Raw genomic sequence first — 22,527 nt, 5'->3', positions numbered from 1 at the left:
AGCGGTATGCGGGCCTCTTACTGTTGTGGCCTCTCCCGTTGCGGAGCACAGGCTCCGGACGCGCAGGCTCAGCGGCCATGGCTCACGGGCCTAGCCGCCCCGCGGCATGTGGGAACTTCCCCTCTTACTGTTGTGGCCTCTCCCGTTGCGGAGCACAGGCTCCGGACGCGCAGGCTCAGCGGCCATGGCTCACGGGCCTAGCCGCTCCGCGGCATGTGGGAACTTCCCAGACCAGGGCACGAACCTGCGTCCCCTGTATCGGCAGGCGGACTCTCAACCACTGCGCCACCAGGGAAGCCCCCTGAAATTTTAATTTAAGTAAAATCACTAAACAGGTGTCACTTTCTCTTTAAGCTACTTATGCTTATACACTGTTGACATTTATTAACTTCACTTGGGCATACTAATATTTTGTAAGAGCTTTTATCCACAGCACTGGAAGCAATCACATCATTCTTGACAATCATGTAAAATAGGCAGCTTGTTAGAGGAGCAAATGTACAACTTTCTCGAGAATTTCACTTGGAAAATAAAAGCAAGATGTTGTGGAAAAGGCTTCTGTGAGAAGAGAATTCATAGAAATAACATATATACTCACATATGTATGTATTAATTAAAGATTGGAAGATAAAGCTAAGGAAATCTCTGGCAAAGTGGAGAGATAGAAAATATGAGGGAAAAATCTGACAAAGAGGATCCTCAGGCAGTACAAAAATTAACTATTAGGGTTCTAAAAGGAGAAAACAGACCTTGGAGTCTTGAACTTGGATGAAAGAGCCTCTGGACTGGTAGTGTTCCCAGGTACTTGGCAATAGTAAAGAAAAATCCTTTCTGGAAGAAAGTTCTATTTCCCTCTGCCTAAAAATATTCTTCTAAGGAACTTTTGCCCCCAAAACAGCCAATACACAAAGATAACTAGGCATATGAGGAAACTACTCACCATAAGCAAACAGACATCCAGAACTCATAAAGACATGAAATACTAGAATTATCAGACTTAGGCTAAAAACAACTTTTTTATCAGGTAATTGGGAACTATTGCAAAGAACAAGTGATGTAGCAGTTTTGAAAAGAACCAAGTAGAAATGCTAGAACTGTAAAAATGCAGTAACTGAACTTAAGAGCTCAGTGGATGGGTTTAGCAGCAAGTTAGCAAATTACATACAGCTGCAGAGGGAAGTAGTGAAGTGGAAATTGTCAGAAGAAATTATCCAACATGTTGCATGGGCAGAGGGGAAAGGTAAAAATTACAGATGAGAGAAAAAGAGACATATAAGATAGAGTGAGAAGATCTAATATACATTTAATTGGAGTCCCAGAAGGAGAGGAGAGAGAGAATGGGCCAGAGCTGATGAAAGACATAAACCTACAGATTAAAGAAGCCAAATGAATTCCAAACAGTTTTGTTGAATGAGCCTATATTACACTTTTCTTTCCTACAACTTGTGACTGAATCATGGGCAACATTAACTAAACTACTTAGGCCCCAGCACTTTTTAAAATGAATGTCCAGAGTTTGTTGGCAGTATCCACATTACAAAGAACAAAAACCAGGAAATCAGTGAAAGAATGCTTTTCTTAAAGTAGGTTATAAAAAAAAAAAGAAAGGTAAAAGGTATTCAGGAATTCTCTTTACTATTTTTGTAACTTTTCTGAAAGACTGAAACTACATCAATGTAAAAAATTATAAAAAAAAAAAGAAAAGAAAAGATGATGGAAAGACAGACATGCTCTTGGGAGAGGAATAGGACACTAACCATTTGTTATGGTTGTGGGTTTTTTTTTTTTTAATAACCATCTTCCAGAGAAGTTTGTTGAAGTCTTGCCTATGTTTTGTTCCAGCATTTAGGATAGATGTAACTTCTGTTAATTCCTGATCTTACTACAAAATTTGGCCCATTTGATTTCAAGGGGTATAAGAATTTAATGTAAGGAACAACTTCCTGATTAGGATGTTTCATATTGAGCAAGCTACTAATAAGGTAGCTGCATCTTTTACTAGAATGTTTTTTGTTTTGTTTTATTTAAGAAAATAGAGTCCATTTCTCTTTAAAGCCATTCTTCCCACCAACATCCTTTTCAAACTATTCCATTTAATTCCGTGAAACCTATCTGTCAGCTCTGTCATTCCACTGAAACCGCACTGTAAAAAGGCACCAGTAGCCCCCTTTTGTCCAGGGCCTTAACCTACTTTAATTTTTCCCAGTAACCACACTGAGAGTTTTAAGCCCTTTTCTCTTTCAAATGTTCTCTTCTCTTGGCTTCAGTGGCAGTTTTTTCCTTTTTCTGGTTCTACTGTTTTTTTTTTTTTTTAAATTCACTGCCTTGTATGACTACTTCCTAAAGTTTTGTCCTTATCTCTCTGTTTTTCTTTTACTGCAATCTTGTTCTATCCAAATCCTACTCATTCTTCAAAGTCCAGTACAGGTGTTACCTCCTCCATAATGGTAAGGACCATCCCAGTCTATGGCATGCTTCCATCTCTGAATGCCTTCCCTCCTCTCCTTACTTTGTGCAGACACCATTCACGTGCCTTTCAGTGCTTAGCAATGTCTCTTGTGCCTGGCAAGCATTCGGGAAGCTTTTTCTGGATCCGCTAACTAAAACTGTTTTCCATAGAAATCAGAAATCTATAAATTTCTATAGAATCTTCCTTTGGCAGAAGAAAATAAAAAGATTTTGTTTGACAAAGGGGATATTTTTTGCCCCTTACTTGAAATTGTAACTCTCAGAGCAGGGTCCTGCAAGCTATGGTCTAAGGACCAAATTTGGCCTGTCTCCTGTTTTGTTGTATGGCCCTCAAACTATGAATGGTGTTTATATTTTTTTAATGGTTGAAAAAAATTAAAAGAAGAATAATTTATGGCATGTAAAAATTATATGAAATTCAAATATCAGGGTCTCTAAATAAAATTTTATTGGAGCACAGCTGTCCTCATTTGTTTATGCACTGATTGCTTTTGTGCCACAGTGCCAAAGTTAAGTAGTTGTGACGAACAACGTATGACCACCTGACCCTTTATGGAAAAAGTTTGCTGACCACTGTCTTAAAGGTTAGTGTTTAGTTCAGTTTTTTATTTCACCCAGTGCCCTTTCTGCTTTATGATTACATATGATGCTTGTATTTAATAGACCTTCAAGATATATTACTTATGTCATAAATATTTAGTTAACAGCAGTCAGTCCTATTGAATTTTCATTTACTTAACTCTTTTCTAGCAAATGTTTCTTTTTAAAAATTAGTTTACTAAATTCAAGAAAAGAGAGTCCCAAGTCAAATATACCTGTAACTCATACTCACAATTCTCCATTAATAAGTGAAGTTCATTATTCAGTTAAATTTGATTGCAACTTTATTACTTCACATCAGCAAGGTTCAGCTGATAGGAATAATAATGAGCTTGAATTTACATTTAAATTCCTTTTATTTCACAGTACATCCAAAAATAATTTTGTGTTTCTCTGTGGTGTGCACTAATTAACTTTAAACATGAACAGTGATTTCTTTTGCATTTTCATTTATGCCTTATTACAGAATGTATTAATAAAAAGTATTGAATGAAAACTAAAGACCAGTGAACTTGTAAGTAAACCTGTGTTAATTTTAAAATTAGCATGAATAGGGCTTCCCTGGTGGCACAGTGGTTAAGAATCAGCCTGCCAATGCAGGGGACACAGGTTCAAGCCCTGGTCCTGGAAGATCCCACATGCCGTGGAGCAGCTAAGCCCGTGCGCCACAACTACTGAGCCCACGTGCCACAGCTACTGAAGCCCACGTGCCTGGAGCCCGGGCTCTGCAACAAGAGAAGCCATAGCAATGAGAAGCCCGTGCACCGCAACGAAGAGTAGCCCCTGCTCGCTGCAGCTAGAGAAAGCCGTGTGCAGCAGCGAAGACCCAATGCAGCCAAAGATAAATTTAAAAAAATAAATAAATAAAATTAGCATGAGTAGTAGAAAAGTGTGGCATTTAGAAAGGAACCTGTGACAAGACATCTTGCCAAAATACGGCCACTCTTGCTTTGCTCTGTTAGTGATAAAATATGGCTCTGCCTCCATTCTTTTTTTTTTTCCCCCTGGGTTTAGAATGCAAGTTTTATTTTTATATCCCCATTGAAATAAATATGTTAATCTTTGAAAAATATTCAGTTATATGCCACTAAAATTATCCCTAGAGCCCCCAGTGATAGTCATGCCCCATTCTGGAAAACACTACCATAGGAAATTACTGGAGGTATCCTGGGGAGGTAGGATGAGGCCACTGTTTGTTGAGCAGGGGTCATCTGTGTCCCAAGTAAGCTGCTTGCTGCTGTTCATAATTCTCTGAACCCCAGACCTACCAGCATATTGGATCTTATCTTTCCTGGCTGGCAACACTTTGGTGGTGGCTCCCTGTTCTCTTCTAGATAGAAGAGTAACTGCCTTAACATAACCTACAAGGTCCTTGGGGATACTGGGATAGGCCTACCATGCCCCATCAGGCTGGTGAAGAGAGGGGGACAGGAGACAGGGAGGATCTCCTGGAGGAAGTGACATTTGAGCTGAAGTCTAACCGATTTATGGGAGAGAACTAGCTGATGGTGGTGAAGAACTTTTTTAGGTAGCAGGAACAGCATGTGCAAATTTCCTGAGGCAGGAAGGAACAATGTGCATGTGAGCACCTGAACCAGGCACTAGAGGAAGAGTCAGGGAGAGGAGGGGCCAGACCCTGCCTGCAATCCCTGGAGGCATCACAAGCATTGTGATCTTAATGCTGTGCCTTACAAGGAGCCATTTAGAGCTTCAAGAACGGTGACTTCAGTTACTTGAATAACAAATACTTTTTGAACAGCTACTTCAGGTGGAGCACTGGGGATTTTAATAGAACAAGACTCTCTTGGTCCCTGCCATCAGGAAACTTACATTCTTTTAAAAACAAAAGTTATACATATACATGGTTTAAAGAAATAACAAGTATTATTAGGCTTTCTATGAAAACAGAAGGCAGTCCACTACCTTTTCCCCCTTTTCCACTTTTGCAGTCTGCCTCCATTCTTGATGATTACAAAACAAAACTTGAGCAAATGGGAGATGCAGGAAATCATTAGGGGCTTTTCATATTTTGTTAGTAATAGAAATAATGTATTATATGTTAAAAATCTGAAAGACTTCTGACAGGTGATTGATTGAGCAATTTCTTGGAGCATCAGATATATATAAGGAAAAGTGCAGTTTGAAATGCTTCAGTTTGGTTTGGTACTATCTTGTTTTAGATTATTGGGTTGGGGGCAGGGGGAAGATTCACATCCAAGCAGTATTTCACCAAAACTTATCCTCTGAATTTGTTTTATGTGTCACTTTGCCTGGAAAGTGAAATCTTAAAACACTGATGAGAGCAACTAAAGATATGACTGTCAGTGAGGCACAACCATCGTTAAAATGAAACTGGAAAATGAGCAGTTGGCTGATTTTTGACAGAGCCAACATCTGTTCTAGAAAGATGCACCCTCCCTGGTCTGTTGCTCTGTTCATACAAGATGTTTCTTTTTTTTCTCCCTTCACTCTCTTTTGAATTTATGTTTATTGGTTATTCATCTTTGCAGTGGTACTGGGATACTTCATGCCTTGTCTTGGCTCAGGCAGGGAATGATGGGTTTGGAAAGTCTAACCTAACACAAAGACAAGAAATAGGCAAAGACAATAAGAGTAAAAAAGAATTATGAGATTAAAATTACTTTTCTTAAAATCATTTCTGGTTTTTATCAGGATGAAAAGTATTTTATTGGATACCTGCTGAAGATACGACACTAAGCTACGTGCTTGGTGCATTTGTGGGGGATGGGAATAAACATTCGATTGTTTGGTCCCTCTGATCCCATTCCTATGAACTCTTTTGACAAGGTGCCTGTTATTATTGTGGGGAATATTTATTTCTTTTATATATTCATTTGTAGGGGTCTAGTATATCATTTTGGGTGTAGTTCACAAGTGAAGGGAGTTGGGTCATGGTTCACTTCGGTCTATTTTTTTTTTTTAAGTTGTAAAATATACATAAGATTTACCATTTTAACTAAGTGTATAATTCAGTGTCATTAATAAGCACGTTCACATTGTCGTATAACCATCACCACCATCCATCTCCAGAACTTTTTCACCATCCCAAATTGAAACCGTGTACCCATTAAACAATAACTCTTCATTCTCCCCTCCCCTCTACCCTTGGCAACCATAATTCTACTTACTGTCTCTATGAATTTGGCTCTATAGGTAGTTCATATAAGTGGAATTATACAGTATTTACCTTGATTCTGGCTTATTTCAGTTATATAATGTTTCCAAGTTTTATATACATTGTAGCATGTATCAGGATTTAGTTTCTTTTTAAGACTGAATAATATTCCATTGTATGTATATATTCCATTGTGGTTTTTTAGCTACAGTGTAAACACACCAGTAACCAAATATAAATCTGCACCTAGAGATGGTGACAGGGCACTGTCTTCTTTGAGACAGCCTATTGTTTAGAGACCAGAACAAATGAAACCGTATTAGATTAGGTGGCTTGGTGCCAGCAATGTCTAAGTGTTATTCCAAATGTTAGAGGACATTGTGGAAAGAGAAAAGAAATGAGAGTGAAGTTCACCATGCGATGAAGCTGTGACGATTTCTTAAGAAATCATGTCCTCTTTCCCATATCTCAATGGTGAAACAGTTTTAGAACTAATGCTCATAGATGAACATTATTACTACAAAATAAAAGTAGAAAAACAAGATGTAAGTCAACCAGAATTCCAGTTCAAAGTTTGCGCTCTCAGTTGTAGGTTAAAACATTGATACCAGTTTGTTAAATTGTAGAGGTCTTGCAACTCCTGAGGTGTGTGTGGGGATGATAACCCTATCCCTCTTCCAAGGCCTTTTGTCTGACATTTAGCCCACACCTTTGCAGAGGGGAAGGAGGCCATCTGGACTGGATTACAGACAAGTAAGTAAGTGTGTGTCATAATAGATAATGTTCCAGTGGTGCTACTGAAGGCAGGTTTCCTATGGTCCTGACAGAGGACAAAAATATTTCACGTCTCGTTGTCTAATAAGATGACTTAGTTGAAAATCTAAGATAACATGTGGCAACCTTTCTCTTACCTTCCAAGGAAGCATTTCAAACAGCTGTTTTTTGGACAGCTCTTATTTATATGTATATATGCTCTTGCCGGTGCCTGATGTTGCGAGGGACATCTGATTTGCTCTTTAACTTTTCTTGTTGCTGTTCTCCTGTTGGAAAAGTTGGAGTGGAGGTGGCTGCACCTGATGACCTTTCCTCTTTTCTCACTGTTCTTTTTCTGAATTTGTCACTTGGCACTCTATTCAGCCTCTTTGTGCCCCGCCTCCCTAAAGCCATTTGCCTAGAGACCCCCAGGCTGAGCAGAAATCATCTCTGCTCCTTTCTGCTGACTTGCACTTCCTTTCTCATATATAATACAAAGATCGAACACTTAACCTCCTGTTGCTCTTGTTTGAGGGAATCCCTGAGGGAAGATGACCAAACTGAAAGTAAGAGTGGTAACAGATTTGAATGAGCATTAAGCAGCCTCCTTCTGAGGGAAAGAATTTGTCTGCGGAAATGTTACCTAGATTAGTTCTGAAAGGGCATCTGCCCTTAGGGTTGGTGGTCACAGGCTTAGGGCATTGAAGAGATCCTGCTAGCCAGCAGCCACCTGGGGCAGTTTTTCCCTGGTGAAGCAGTAATATCCATGCCTGAAGGCAGGGCTTTCTCTGGAAGAAATTTTGCAGCAAACTCAACTCCCAGCAGCCCATCTCTGATGCTAATTCTACCTGCTGCTGTGGAAACCAGCAGAGCATGCTGCTGTGTGCTGAGATGAGGTCTGGGTTCTTCAGCCATGTCAGCACAGCCTCTTCTCTTCTGCCTCCTACCTCCACCCACATTTTTTTATTGCTACTTTTTAAAACTGAAAGACTCTGCAGGGAGGGGAAGTCCTTTGGCATTTTGAGTATTGAGGTGCTCAGCAGAACTGCCTGGCATCCTGTTTGTATATAGCAGTTTTAATTCACTCTCTGATAGGTCATTTGGCCTTACCAGCAGAGTCTTAAACTTGATAATCCTCACGTCAGCAGTGAGGCTCAGGCCAAACATCCAAAAGTGCAACCCTGCGTAATTATTTGAAGGAGGTTTTAAAGCTTTCATTCCCTGGCTGTTTGGCTTCTGCCTGGCGCCTCTTCAGGTCAGGCCTATAACATTCCTCGTGCTCTGCAGCTGGGAGAGGCAGGTGGTTTGGGAGAGCAGAATCAAAGAGGGAAGTTCACGTTCCCATTCTGTGTGAGCAGCTTGATAACATTCCTATGCCACTGCAGTCAGTGGGGAGACTTGGGCTCTGGTGACATGCAAGCTTTTTGGTACTGTTTTAATGGAGATGCCCAAAGCAGGAGTGATGTGCTGATAGGTTGAAAAAATCGTAGCTGATCCACTGATTACATTCTTCTTGCTCTTTCCTTTTAGAGGTAATTGATGATAAGAATTACTCCTCCCACAGACTGGCCTTGACTTGCTCCCTTGGTCTGAGGTGCCCCCGGCCTTTTGGAAGTACATTATGTCCTATTTTTATTGGCTGTTATTAGCTATCATTATTGGCTCTCTCACCACTGATCACTGCAGTTTGAGGTTTCAGATTAGATGTGGTATCTCAGGCGGAGTTAGGGCTGTACTTGGAGATGACTCTAGGCTAGTAACCACCTAACAATCACATTGTCTTTTATTCTGAAGTAGATATTTCTATTCTATTCTTTAAAAATATAGCCCTGTGAAACCAGTTGATGACTGCAGAGACTGTAAGCTATCAGAGTTCCTTCTAGACCTTTTCTTTTTTTCTTTTAAGGAAGCTGCTTTTTATCCTGTAATGATGCATTGGACGTTGTAGTTGGTGAGTGACAATAATAGAGCTCAAAATTCCATCTGATAATTTATCTTCCTGTAACTGCAGAATATCCTTGTAAGGTAAGGTATTGTCCCTGTTTAAAGATGGAGAAATTCAGGGAGAGAGTAGCTCTGTGGTTATTGATAGGAAAGCATTGAAGTCTAGTTTGCCCTAAGAACTGTTTTGATCTCTCTCTTCAATAGAAAAGAAGCTTCTACCTTTGGTTTCCAGGTGAAGTTGGGTATGTTTATGTATGCCTAGAGGGACATGGCTTACCTTAGTGTGAATAGGCTCCATTGTGTTCTTTTGTGATGATTTAGAAAGAATCAATGTGAGTGCAGCCTGTATAAATATTTTTCAAGTAGATGGAAGGTGTTTTTGACCTGATGTGTTAGATCACCATTTTCCTTCTTGTCTCTTCACATCTCTCATATTTGCTCTCTTCAAGAGTAATCTTGCACATAGCCAGAAGAAAAATGCAAGGTACGGGAAGGCTTGAGAATTTGAATTGCCTGGTACCTTGGCAGAAACTCAGAATCATTTTTTTAGGTTTGGGGAATTTTAACAAACAAAACTTACCTGTGGGAAAAGAAAAAACTTACTTGTGATCCTAATTCTAAGTGACATTGGCAATATGACATATGAAGAGCTGTGATAGTTTTCAAATCTATTATATTTTTAGTCTGTTGTCCATATCTTTCTGTTTACTACCTAAAGTCTTACCATTTTTGTACCTGGAGGTACAATTTCGTGAAGAATGCTTCTGAAATATACCATTATTTGTTTTGTTGTTTTTCAATTAGAATTTTCCAAGGGCTGTGATTATAGTTTTTTCACATTACTTGTCTTTCTTGGCCACAAAACCAAGTGGATGCTTCCTTTGCTGTCTGATTGCATATGCATAGCCCAAGGATGGGACTTCTTCCCCACTTGGCATTCTTTGGTACAGATTTGTTATTCAGATTGTGAGACAAATGCACACTGCCATGTGGACATGGCCTTCTGCTGGCCTGTGTTCTAGGCCTGGTCCCAGGAACTCTTAAATTTATATCACATTGTTAGTGGTCCTAGCCTGTCTCTGTTTCTTATCTTTTAAATGGGGATAATAATGCTGAGCTCTGGTTTATGTCACAGTGATTTTTTGAAGGGTTAATGAGCTGGGCTTTGTGAGATACTTTTTAGATCCTTAGATGAAAGGTGTTATTTGGCCTCAGCAAGGCTTCCTGTGGGAGTGCCTTCCAAAGGGCTCAAAGTGCTTGTCAGACTGTCTTCCATTCATCCTCATACCATCCCTGGTAGGGAGGTAGGTGGGGGAGCATTATTATTAAGTACAAAATAGTGTTATTACTGTTACTTTTATCTGTAAACAGGGGGTAATTGTGAGAAATAGAAGTTGGTAAAACAGATTATAGAAGAAAAACACTGGGAAAACTTCAAAGTAGGGTGCATTTGCCATTCCTGTTTACTTTAGGTTTCAGAAGTCTAATTGCCATACATGAAAACAATAGAAATCATCCCTTCTTGGGGGAGAAACAGGACCCGCCTGCATCCTTCTAAATCCTTGCATTAATTGAACACCAGTACTTACTTTCATTTGTACCAGATTATGTACTAAGGGTTAGTTTAACTTGCACATACCAGGAATGACTATAAATTTCATAGGACTTAACATTAAAAAAAAATTGTATAAGGACCTCCGTGGTGGTGCAGTGGGAAGATCCAACATGCCACGGAGCAACTAAGCGCATGCGCCGCAGCTATTGAGCCTGCGCTCTAGAGCCCGCAAGCCACAACTACTGAAGCCCGCGCGCCTAGAGCCCGTGCTCTGCAAGAAGAGAAGCCACCGCAGTGAGAAGCCCATGCACCGCAATGAAGAGTAGCCCCTGCTCACTGCAACTAGAGAAAGCCTGCGCGCGGCAATGAAGACCCAGTGCAGCCAAAAATAAATAAAATTTTTAAAAAACTGTATAGTTGATTTACAATATTAGTTTCAGGTGTACAGCAGAGTGATTCAGTATTTTTATAGATTATGCTCCATTTAAAGTTATTTTAGGACTTCCCTGGTGGTCCAGTGGTTGAGACTCCGTGCTTACACTGCAGGGGGTGTGGATTTGATCCCTGTTGGGGGAACTAAGGTCCCACATGCCACATGGTGCGGCCAAAAAAAAAAAGTTATTTCAAAGTAATGGCTGTAATTCCCTGTGCTGTACAATGTATCCTTTTTGCTTATCTGTTTTATACATAGTATTTTGTGTCTCTTAATCTCATACCCCTATCTTGCCCCTCCCCCCTTCCCTCTCCTCACTGATGTCCACTAGTTTGTTTTCTATATCTGTGAGTCTGTTTCTGTTTTGCTATATACATTCATTTCTTTTATTTTTTAGATTTTACATATAAGTGATAACATATATTTGTCTTTTTCTGTCTGACTTATTTAACTAAGCATAATACTCTCTAGGTCCATCCATATTGTTGCAAATGACAGAATTTCATTCTTTTTTATGGCACAGTAATATTCCTGTATATACCCCACACACACACTCACACACACACACACACACACACAAATATATGTATATACCACATTCTTTATTCATTCATCTGCTGATAGATACTGAGTTTGCTTCCATATCTTGGCTATGATGTAATAGTGCTGCTATGAACATTAAGGTACATGTATCTTTCTGAATTAGTGTTTTTAAATTTTGGGGGGATATATACCCAGGAGTGGAATGGCTGGATCATATGGTAACTCTATTTTAGTTTTATAAGGAACCTCCATACTGTTTTCCATAGTGGCTGCACCAGTTTACAGGGGGGTTCCCTTGTAGGGGGGGCGGGTCCCTTGTAGGGGGGTTCCCTTTTCTCCACATCTTCATCAACATTTGTTATTTGTAGACTTTTTGATGGTAGCCATTCTGACAAGTGTGAGGTGTTATCTCATTGTTGTTTTGATTTGCATTTGCCTGATAATTAACGTTGAACATCTTTTCATGTGTCTTTTAGCCATCTGTATATCTTTGGAAAAATGTCTGTTCAGGTCTTCTGCCCATTTTTTAATTGGGTTGTTTTTTTGTTATTGAATTGTATGAGCTGTTTGTATATTTTGGCTATTAACCCCTTGTCAGCCATATCATTTGCAAATATTTTCTCCCATTCATTGGGTTGTCTTTTCATTTTGTCACTGGTTTCCTTTGCTGTGCAAAAGCTCTTAAATTTAATTAGATCCCATTTGTTCATTTTTGCTTTTATTTCTTTTGCCAGGACTTACATATTTTGAATCTTCATTTTCGACTTCAAAACTGAATTTCCTCTTTTTGAAGTCAAATCAGATAGCAAATAGTTCACTGAGGCCACCCAGCACAAGAAATAGATTTTCTTAAAGGAGAGATCTTTGAAGAGAGTGACCACTACTTTGTCTAAGATTGAAGAAAGAGAGAGAGCCTCATTTGGGAAGCCCAATGGACAGGGATCCCCAACATGTCTGTCATTATGCTGTTGAGGATTGACCATTCATTCAGTTTTGTAGCTTGAGGTCACAGATGTTAGGAGGTTCCTCTTTACTCTCCTCCCCACCTCTCGCTGAGATTTTGATGCTCATCTTTACAGCCTAGTCACGTGGAATTATTTCTGGTCTTGTTGTGTCATAGAACCTGAGAGGAAGGAGTAGGAGGTCTGAAATGAATGCAAGGGAAAATGACCACAGTTAGCCCTTAAATCTTGCTTCTTGTTTTCTTTCATTGTATACCACTACACTATCAGAAATCAATAATTTCTTCTGTGTTCTCCCTAGGAAACAAACATGTACAAACTAAAAATGGTAGGCTTCACAGATCATGTGAGGAAGGGACAGCAGGATGGTTAGATCTTTGTCTTGAGATTCTGTCAGGGAAGCTTTGGTTTTGATCAACAACCTTTCATCTTGGTGGTCCACATTTGTCTTTTTACTTGGTAATAGGAAAATTTTGTTTAATTTTCTGAAGATAACTGTGAGTAGTCAATAAAGGATAGCAGCTGTATGCTTAACAGTTTTCAAATGTCATACTTACACTTACTTGGGTTTTAAATTTTCTTAAATTGTCCAAATCAGTACTTATTACTTACAAGTGATATCACAAATATTGGCAGTCTTAAATTCTATGTTTGTTTCCTTATCAAATATTTGTAGTTTTGTGCAGCTGTTCATTGTTTTGTTCCTTTACGACAGGCTTTAAAAAATGCTGGCTTCCAACACAACAGGGTGTGTGCGTCAGAGAGAAATGTTTTCAGAAAGAAAAAGGTTTAGGTTTCAAAATCCCCAAGGAATTGTTATAAAACAACAGTGAGGGGGAAAAACTCAATATGATTTAAATACCTTGCCATGGTTCTTTTTTAATTTAAATTTTTCCTGTTAGGTCTTTTATTTTCTAAACAATAGACCACTTTGCTCTTCTTGAACTACTTTAGCCTATAAAGAGCAACCATGTTTCTTTTTTCTTTTTTTGAACTTGTAGTTTAAGCTTTTTCCTCTTCTCTATTCAGGTACCTAATTAAATGGAGCCATTTAGTTGATTTGTGCTTATTTTCATCCAGAATTCAATTAAAATTCTTCTAGCTGAACTAGAGCCATCTGATTCTTAAACGAGGTCCAGGATAAGAAGTGACAATGAAAGTAGGAATAACAAGGAAAAAATATGTTCATTTCAGTCTTTGGGAGTTTTGTGAGTCAAGCTTAATCTCTGTGGTTTAACAGGACCAGGTTTTAAGGGGCATCACCCACAAGGAGAGGCTGTAGAGTACAGAGGTTAAAGAGTTCAGACTTCAGAGTTAGGCTACCTGGGTTTGAATCTTTTTTTCTGTTTATTTAAGTATAGTTGATATACAGTGTTGTGTTAGTTTCAGGTGTACAGCAAAGTGATTCAGTTATACATACATATATATCTTTTTTTTTTCAGATTCTTTTCTCTTGTAGGTTATCACACAATATCCAGTGTAGTTCCCTGTGCTATACAGTAGGTCCTTGTTGGCTATCTATTTTGTGTATAATAGTGTATATATGTTAATCCCAAACTCCTAATTTATCCCTCTCCCCCCTTTCCCCTTTGGTAATCATAAATTTGTTTTCTATGTCTGTGGGTCTATTTCTGTTTTGTATATAGGTTCTGGGTTTGAATCTTAATTTCCTTTTTTTTTTTCTTTTCCAGCTTTATGAATGTCAATTTTCCACTGTTTACTTGCTATGTATTTTTGGGCAAGTTACTTTAGCCTTTTAAATTTCAGGTTCAACCCTAAAATGGGGGTTAATAATAGTATCTACTTCTTGGGGTTGTGAGGAGGCAGTCAGATAATCACATAGAGCCCGAAGTATAATGCCTGGCATGCATGCTTGCTCAGTAGACTTTAGCTCTTATGATCTTTACTTCATTAGTATTGTTGTCAACATAAATATTTGTTGTTCACCTTGATTTTTTAATATATAACAATATTGGCATTAGGTAACTTTGTTTTAAAAATCTGTTATGATATATTTGAGTTTATAAAAATTTAAATTGATGTGGTAAAAATCACCATAAGTGAAGTCAAATGACAAATTGGGGGAAAATATATTTGCAATTCATCACACAAAGAGTTCATTTCCCTAATACATAGAGAACTACTACTCAATTTAAAAAATAGTTGTAAAGTTTTTGTGGTGATGTGCTTCCACTTTAACTGTGCTACGGATTTCATGTCTTTAATATATATTCTCAGAGCATAGCAGGCCACCCCTTGGTTGGAGAAGGGCTTGAGACACACAGCTAGAGACACAGAATGAGTGTGTAAACAGATCTGAATTTTTTTTTGTTTTTCCCCATAAAATAGCTCCCACTCAGAAATGTTCTGTCGCTATCAATGGTACCCTCACATATCCCTTTACCCTGTCATCCATGACTTTTCTCATCTTCTTTTTGTATCTCCTTCCTCTCATCCAGAAAATCAGAGTCTGTTCTGTGTTTCATTCATAGTATTTCACATCTGCTCCAATCTTTCCAGGCCCACTACTACTATTTTTAGTCAATAGACACTCAGTATCTCACAGTTTAACTGCTACCCTGGTCTCCTTTTCTTTCTTCTCTTGTTCCTTTCTCCAGTCAGCACAATCAATATGCCACACCCAGATTAATTTCCCTTCGTTTTCATCTTGGGCCACCAGCTTACTCAGAAGCCTTCAGTGGTTCCCCACCCTCTAGAATGAAGTCTAACTTCTGAACCTGACCCTCAGGGCCCCCCTTAATCTGATTTTCCCTCCTTATGTCTCTAGCCTTAGTCTTCTCACTGCTTCTCTTTAGGAACCCACCATTACATCTAACCTGGTCTACTTGACCCTCCATACCCATTTTTGCCTTCATGCTGCCCTCCCTCCTCCTCGTCACTAAGTCTTAGACTTGCTACAAGGCCCAGCTCAGTTTCTGACTCTTCCAGATGGCTTTTCTAGATGCCCCACCCCTCTACATCCATTGTTTTCTTACTTCCCGCTGCATTTATTAATTGCCTGTACCTCTCCTCCCACACTTAACCTTTGCCACCTATATTGTTTTAGGTAAACTTTAATTGAATACATAATACAGTAACTTTTCACAAGGTAAACATACCCAGTGTCATCAACATGCCTCTCTTCTGACACATACCCCATCTCCCTAACCAGATGGCAGTTGCCTGGGAGACAACACCACATCATATGCCTCTTTACGTGAAAATGCACACTATCAGGTACTCAGTGACATTCTAGATCAGAAATTTGAGCTAAGACTAGGCTTTGACAAATAAGAAGCACATAGAAATTTAAAGGAATATGTGAAATTTCCATTACTAATAACTATAAATTCTTCCTTCACAAATAGTTACAGTTGAAGTTACATTAGAGGTAATACCATTGGGTAAGTCTTGTTCAAAGATTCCTAGGTGGTAATCTATAAATGAGATTTTTATATCCATCTAAACAAGGCCATGTTATAGTTTTCTCTTTGCCTACACGAAGTACACAGACATCTCCAACATTCGATTTTGTTGTCATTTTATCCAACAAATGCTTATTGATCATATGCATAGATACAGCATATAGTGGGATTCAGCTTTGAAGAACATAAAAGATCTTCCTTATGTAGAGCTTATATTTTAACAAGTCACCAGAAGTAATTGGCAGAACTAAAAGAGAAGCTTAAGACTAAAGATAAAAGAATGACTAAACAATAAAATAACTATGAAAAATTGTTACTAAAGCATCATAAACAGAGAGAACAAGAACATGGGGACAGGAAAGGCTAAAATGAAGCTTGGCCTTGCACTAGGGACTTTGGATAAGAAATCCATTTGATTATGATGTTATCAAAAGGTGCAGAAGAAGATGGCAGCCTATGAAGGTAGAACAAGGACAGGTTAAGAAGAGCAGAGAGATGTTGTAAACATCTTAGGAAATATTTACTTTTCAGGAGTGCTTTACAGTTTACAAGGAAGGTACTTTGACTTGTTCATCTTATTGAGTCTTTACCCATTCTGATCTTGTACCATGGGTGGTATCATCTGTCCGCAGCCACCCAGCTCCCACGTGCCTGTCATAAGTTTAGACTGACTTCAGTCTTTCCACCTGCTGCTCTTGTCTTAGAGGAGCACGAGAATTTGTGTTCAGTCTTCTCTTAATTTGTGTAATTACTGCATTGAAATCACATCCCAGCTAACTTCATTATCACCGTATTTACTCTTTGCTTCAAACCTAAAGCATGAGAAATCTCCCTGGCAAATCATGCCATCTGGAGGTTATAAGTATTTAAAAGGCAAAGTGAAGTCAGAGGTAAGTACTTTCCAGCTCCTAGCTGTGGTGTCTCCATCACTTGGAAGCGTAGGTACAAAGAGAAGAACCATGGACTGCTAATCCCTAAAAACTAACTTGTTGAAAGTATTATGAGTTCCCTTTTAGTTTTGTTTTGCCTTGTCTTTTATTGCCCCTTTGGTTATGTCTTCTTTGTACCTAGAAGGCTTCAGTTTGTAAAGCTGTAAATCTGTCAGTCTTGTTGGCATGGCTTTCACTTCAAATTAACGTTCAGCAAAGGGATTAGCCGATAAACATTTCGGGCTGTATTTCTTTACACAAAAGGGTGGATATGGTTTGAACAGGCTGCTGAAGCCAGGAAGAGAAGTTAATTGTGTAAATCAATGCAGGCAAGAGCTGATCACCTTTCTGAAAGACAAGACAGTGCAGCACACAACCTCTAAATAGATCTTTGGGGTCAAGTTGATGTCATGTTGAAGAATCAGTATTTACTGGGCTTTATAAAGTTAGACTTTAAATGAACCCTGGCCATTTCGCTAGGCCATTAATTGCAGGAAGAGGAAAGGTGACAGTGGCTGAAGTCCGTGGCTATAGAGATACTATAAAAATAATTGAAGAGACAAGACAGTCACTTGCTAATGTGCAAAGGTCTCAACTTTAGGTTCTACTCAAGCATTGTTGGTTCACGTACTGAAAGGCTTTCTCAGGATTGTGCTGACATTTTAAGAAAGAGCAACTCTTCCATCCTAACAGAAGAAGGTCAGCCCTTTACTCTTTGACACTCCTTATCTAAGCAGTGTGGCTTAATTTTCCTCAACGAATTCTGATGTCATTTTGCATTCTGCCTTGTAAATGTGCTAATCACAAGAGCAGGTCTTTCTCAGAGTGTGGCTCATCCCTCCCTCTGACAAAGTTGAAAGCTTTTAAAATAAAGAATTGTAGTAAAGAGCATTTACTTTAGGATGCTGGCTTGAATCCAAAGTCTAATGAAAGGTTTTTGATAAATATTATCATTTGTACTTGTTATATCATTCAATAGAAGTGTTCCTCTGGCTGTTTTGTGTGCAAAAGTGTTCTGTACTCCTTGATGGGTTATCAGAATTATTTGTAGGGCAGGAACCTTATCTTCTGTTTATTTTAGTCACTGTTTCTAATAAATGTTGTTGAGGAGGTGGGGGAATATATTATATCAAATTTTATCCTGGTTGTAACAAAACTAACATCCTGCGTGGTCAGTAACTGAAAGTCATAGAAGCAGCTTTGTTAGGCCCTGTGGATCAGGGTATGGCCCTAGGATGTTTGTTACAAGTTCCTGGTCATATCTGCTCAATAGATACATTTTGGAGTTGACTCCTCAGACCTCTTTCTCTAGTGCATTTTGTCAGAGGAGGCTTTTCAATTAATCAACGAAGAGCTGCTGTTCTTTTTCTCACTCCCGCTCCTGTCCCTCCTCTCCAGGATCATTTTTCAAAATAAATACTGAAAAGAAAGCACAGGAGGTTTGTCGGGATTGTTGTGGTGTTTTTACAAGAGAATCTGATGTTTAATATTTTCATCTATGATTTTCTTTGGATATTCACTTTGAGTTTTTATTCTTCCTTTTCAGCTATTTGAGAACTTCTGCTTTGGTACCCTAAAGCTCAATTCAATTCACATCTCTCAGAGGTTCACAGTAGACAGCTTTGGAAACTATGCCTCCTGTGGACAAATTGACTTCTCCTGAGGTGGATCTTGGAAAACACTGGAAATTGAACATCCTCACAAGGTGCTGAGGGAAAGTATCATCATTTTAATTGCCAAGGAGGGATGTGGAAATTGGGTGATAATTTTCCTGGGTGGTTCTCCAAGGATACCATGGTGTCTAATGGTGGTCCACAGTCATCGCACTGTCAGCGAGATGGTTGTGAGCACAGGGAGAACATTAACCCTTAGCTTGTTCATCTTTCACAGGGTCTACCTCTCTTTCCAAAGCTCTTCTCTGAAAATGTACCTCTGAAGCCCAGTGGAGCTCAGATTTGCATTATTTCTTATATACCTACTGATTTTGCCTCAGCCATTAAACTCTTATATTAATACTTTGAAAGAGAATTACAGATGTGTGATCTTATTAATCTCTCCACCTAGATAATATCTATAGATTGTAGAAGGTTTGTATTTTTTCCTTCCCCCTTTTAATCAATACCCAGAATTTGTTTTTTATTGTGGTAAAAAACACATAACCTAAAATTTACCATCTTAAGCCATTTTCAAATATACAGTTCGGTAGTGTTAGGTATATTCATATTGTTGTGAAATAGCTCTAGAACTTCTTCGTCTTGCAAATCTGAAACTCTGTACCCATTTAAGCAACTCTTCTTGCCCCCCACCCCCCCAGGCCCTTGGCAACCACCATTCTGCTTTCTCTTTCTATGGATTTGACTACTTGAGATACCTCATATAAGTGGAATCATACAGTATTTGTCTTTTTGTGACTGGCTTATTCTACTTAGCATAATGTCCTCAAGGTTCATCCATTTTGTAGCATGTGTCAGGACTTCCTTCCTTTTTAAGGCTGAGTAATATTCCATCCGATGTATATACATACTCACCCCTCGGTTTCCTTTGGTTTCAGTACTTCCCTTGGTATCTGTGGATTCTCAAGTCCCTTATATAAAATGGCATAATATTTGCATATAACCTATGCATACCCTCCTGTATACTTTAAATCATCTCAAGTTATTTATAATACCAAACACAATGTAAATGCCATGTAAATATTTGCCGGCACACAATAAATTCAAGTTTTCCTTTCTGTAACTTTCTGTAATTTTTTTTCCAAATAGTTTTGGTCTGCAGTTGGTTGACTCCACGGATGTGGAACCCATGGATATGGAGGGCTGACTGAACCACATTTTGTTCATCCAGTCTTCCATCGATGGACACTTGGATTCCTTCCACTTCTTGGCTGTTGTGAATAATGCCCTATGAACATGTGTGTACAAATATCTGAGACCCTGCTTTCAATTCCTTTACTACTTAGAATTTAAACTTTAGCAAAATAACTGGTAAAGTTTTTACCTTTTACTTTTATCTGTCCTTTTTCTTCTGAAGTTGGTACCTTTTATATTTCTTAGATTCCTGTTCCTTCACCCTACCCTAACCCTCGCCTTCCCATGCCACTGATGGAGCTGCAGTATTGTAGCTCTTTTCTGTTTACTTCTCAGGGCAGCAGCAATCAAAACAATGGTGATACCAGCAGGACTATGCAGAGTTCCCTGGGAGAGTGTCAGCCACAGAAGGCACTCACTCCTTCCTTGCTGCAGACCAGCAAAGGGAGGGAGCTCCCAGCACAGGTTTGCCCCACCCATCAGTCCTGCCACACTCTCTGCTGGGGAGCTCCAGCCTCACTGTTACCTCTCATCTCTACCCCCTCACAGCCTTTCTCCCTCCATGGCCTCTCTCTTTCCTTCATTCCTTAGTCTTAATCTTGATTCTTACTTTCTATTTGAGAAGTATGATTCTGAATCCCGTGTGTTAATAAGGCCACAACATGGTAAGGGCTGTGTATAACACTCAGAGATTTGTTATCAATGTGACTGCACAGATGATTTGTGAATAAATGAATTTCTAAAGTAACTGTGTTTTTCTTTTAGTATTATTATATAGTTTCAGTTTGACCCCCTTAGTCAGTGTGTGTTGGGATACATTGCTGCCATCACTTACTCAATAGCATAGCATATTTTTCATCCAGGAGTTACGTATTGCTGCCTGCAGGGTTGGTTTTTCCCAAAAAAGCTTTCTACTGGTAATATTCATTTTTTAATTTAAGTTGAGCTTTTACCTCACTCACCTCTGATTGTTAAATGGCATATGGGAATGAGTGCTCCCAGAGGTAGTATTGAATAGCAGAGTCGACTGAAATTCAGTGCCCTCATCTCTTCTTGGTCCCGCTTCTGTCTTACTGATTTCTTTCTGACAGCTGCCATTGGGTAACCTTGACCAGGAAGTAAAGATGTCTTCTTTTGAGTATCAGAGGTATGACTTACGTTTTTAGGAAAAAAATTTTTGTCTTTGGAAAATGTAACTTTATATATCAAATGCTAAATTCTTAACAGAATTAGAAATTCTGTTATTTAGTATTTAGAGGTAACTCTGCATTTAATGACTTATCATACTGTTAAGTAATTTTTCACAAGTTATTTGTCTTTTTCACTCTCATTCTCTCATGCTTGTAAAGTGGAGTTTTCCAGCAGCTATGTGATATGGTGACATCATCATTCTGATGGTTAATAGAGTGTGTGCTTATGTATTTTTGTTTGTTTTGTAAGTTTGTAGGTACTGGTAGAATTGGAAAAAAAATTTTATGTTTTAAGTTTTCTTTCTAGAAGCCAGTAGACAAATTTTTGAGACAATGTAGCTCTAAAGAAAGTACACTTTAAATTACTGTTGTAGAAGGGGGAGTAGCAGGTAGTTTTGATGTAGACCTTTTAGAGAAGAGCGACAGTGTTAGAGAGCAAATAATTTTTGATGGAGCTAAAAGAATTTTTCAAGATTCCAGGTCCCCTTTCACCAAACTGTAATGGGGTCAAGGATGGAGGATTTACTTCTGTGCTTATAATCCAGTCTCCCTTAGTATTACCACTTTGCAGTTCATTCTGCACTGAAACAGAGTTAAATTGCACCTAACATCGCTCCAGTTGGCTTTTGAGGCACTGAATTCACCCTCAACTCCTCTAAGAGGAGAAGGGGAAAAAAATCTCTCACCATGATTATTACACAAGATCTATGTTATTATATAAGGAACTTTGTTATGGAGAATAATATTGGTGTTTTTTTGAAGGGGCACAATGAGTTACCCCCAAATGAACTCCATACCCTTGGTAGAAACATGATAAATGTTTCTTATAATGGTTATTTACTTATTTTTGGCTGTGTTGGGTCTTCATTGCTCCATGTGGGATTTTCTCTAGTTGCAGCGAGTGGGAGCTACTTTTCGTTGCAGTGCACGGGCTTCTCATTGTGGTGGCTTCTCTTGTTGCAGAGCATGGGCTCTAAGGCGCGCGGGCTTCAGTAGTTGCAGCACCCGACTCAGTAGTTGTGGCACACGGGCCCCAGAGCGTGTGGGCTTCAGTAGTTGCAGTGCGTTGGCTCAGTAGTTGCGGTGTGCAGGCTTCAGTAGTTGTGGCGTGCGGGCTCAGTAGTTGCAGCTCGTGGGCTCTAGAGTGCAGACTCAGTAGTTGTGGTGCACGTGCTTAGTTGCCCCATGTCATGTGGTATCTTCCCGGACCAGGGTTTGAACCTGTGTCCCCTGCATTGGCAGATTCTTAACCACTGGACCACCAGGGAAGTCCTATAATGGTTATTTTTTAAGTGAACTTGAGTTTACTAAATTGGACACGGATGAGAATCCAGCTTCATAATGACACAAAGCTTGGTTCAGGTTTGCTCTTGCACTGTGCGCTTTACCTGGTGCCAGAGAGAACCTGATGGTACCAGAGGGGTATTGAGTTAAGGAACACCCTCAGATTCTGTCTTGATGCTTACAGGAAAATGGATAGCAAAACCCAAGGATGCTATAGGTGAGAAAAGGGGCTGCTGTCGTGGTTGTTTATCAGTAACTTTTTTGTTGTTATTAATAAAATGATCTCTCAAACAAAGGTAAAATAAGACTACTGTGTGAAAAATCATCAAGCTATCTACTTTGTCTTATGCTTTTTCCAGTGTTATGCTTCAATTTAAATATTTGTTTAAAAAAATTTCCTCATCCAGGGGCTTCCCTGGTGGCGCGGTGGTTGCGCGTCCGCCTGCCGATGCAGGGGAACCGGGTTCGCGCCCCGGTCTGGGAGGATCCCACGTGCC

At 39.2% G+C, this 22,527-nt stretch overlaps 1 protein-coding gene across 4 annotated transcripts in view; it reads left to right on the top strand.

Annotated features, from left to right (window-relative positions):
* Positions 1-20,129, top strand: part of ASCC1 (activating signal cointegrator 1 complex subunit 1) — a 102,285-nt gene extending 82,156 nt beyond the window's left edge. For all 4 annotated transcript variants that reach the window (XM_007104464.4, XM_007104467.4, XM_028480955.2 and 1 more), the window contains 2 exons: positions 18,296-18,454; positions 19,512-20,129. In XM_007104464.4, the coding sequence (XP_007104526.1) occupies positions 18,296-18,412 (117 nt within the window). In that variant the 3' untranslated portion in view covers positions 18,413-18,454; positions 19,512-20,129. The remainder of the gene's footprint in view (positions 1-18,295; positions 18,455-19,511) is intronic.
* Positions 20,130-22,527: the final 2,398 nt, after the last annotated feature.

Source organism: Physeter macrocephalus, chromosome 20 (assembly GCF_002837175.3).
Source record: "Physeter macrocephalus isolate SW-GA chromosome 20, ASM283717v5, whole genome shotgun sequence".
Taxonomy (NCBI): domain Eukaryota; kingdom Metazoa; phylum Chordata; class Mammalia; order Artiodactyla; family Physeteridae; genus Physeter; species Physeter macrocephalus.
Note: the sequence above shows the minus strand (reverse complement) of the source record. Positions and strands in the feature narration are given on the sequence as shown.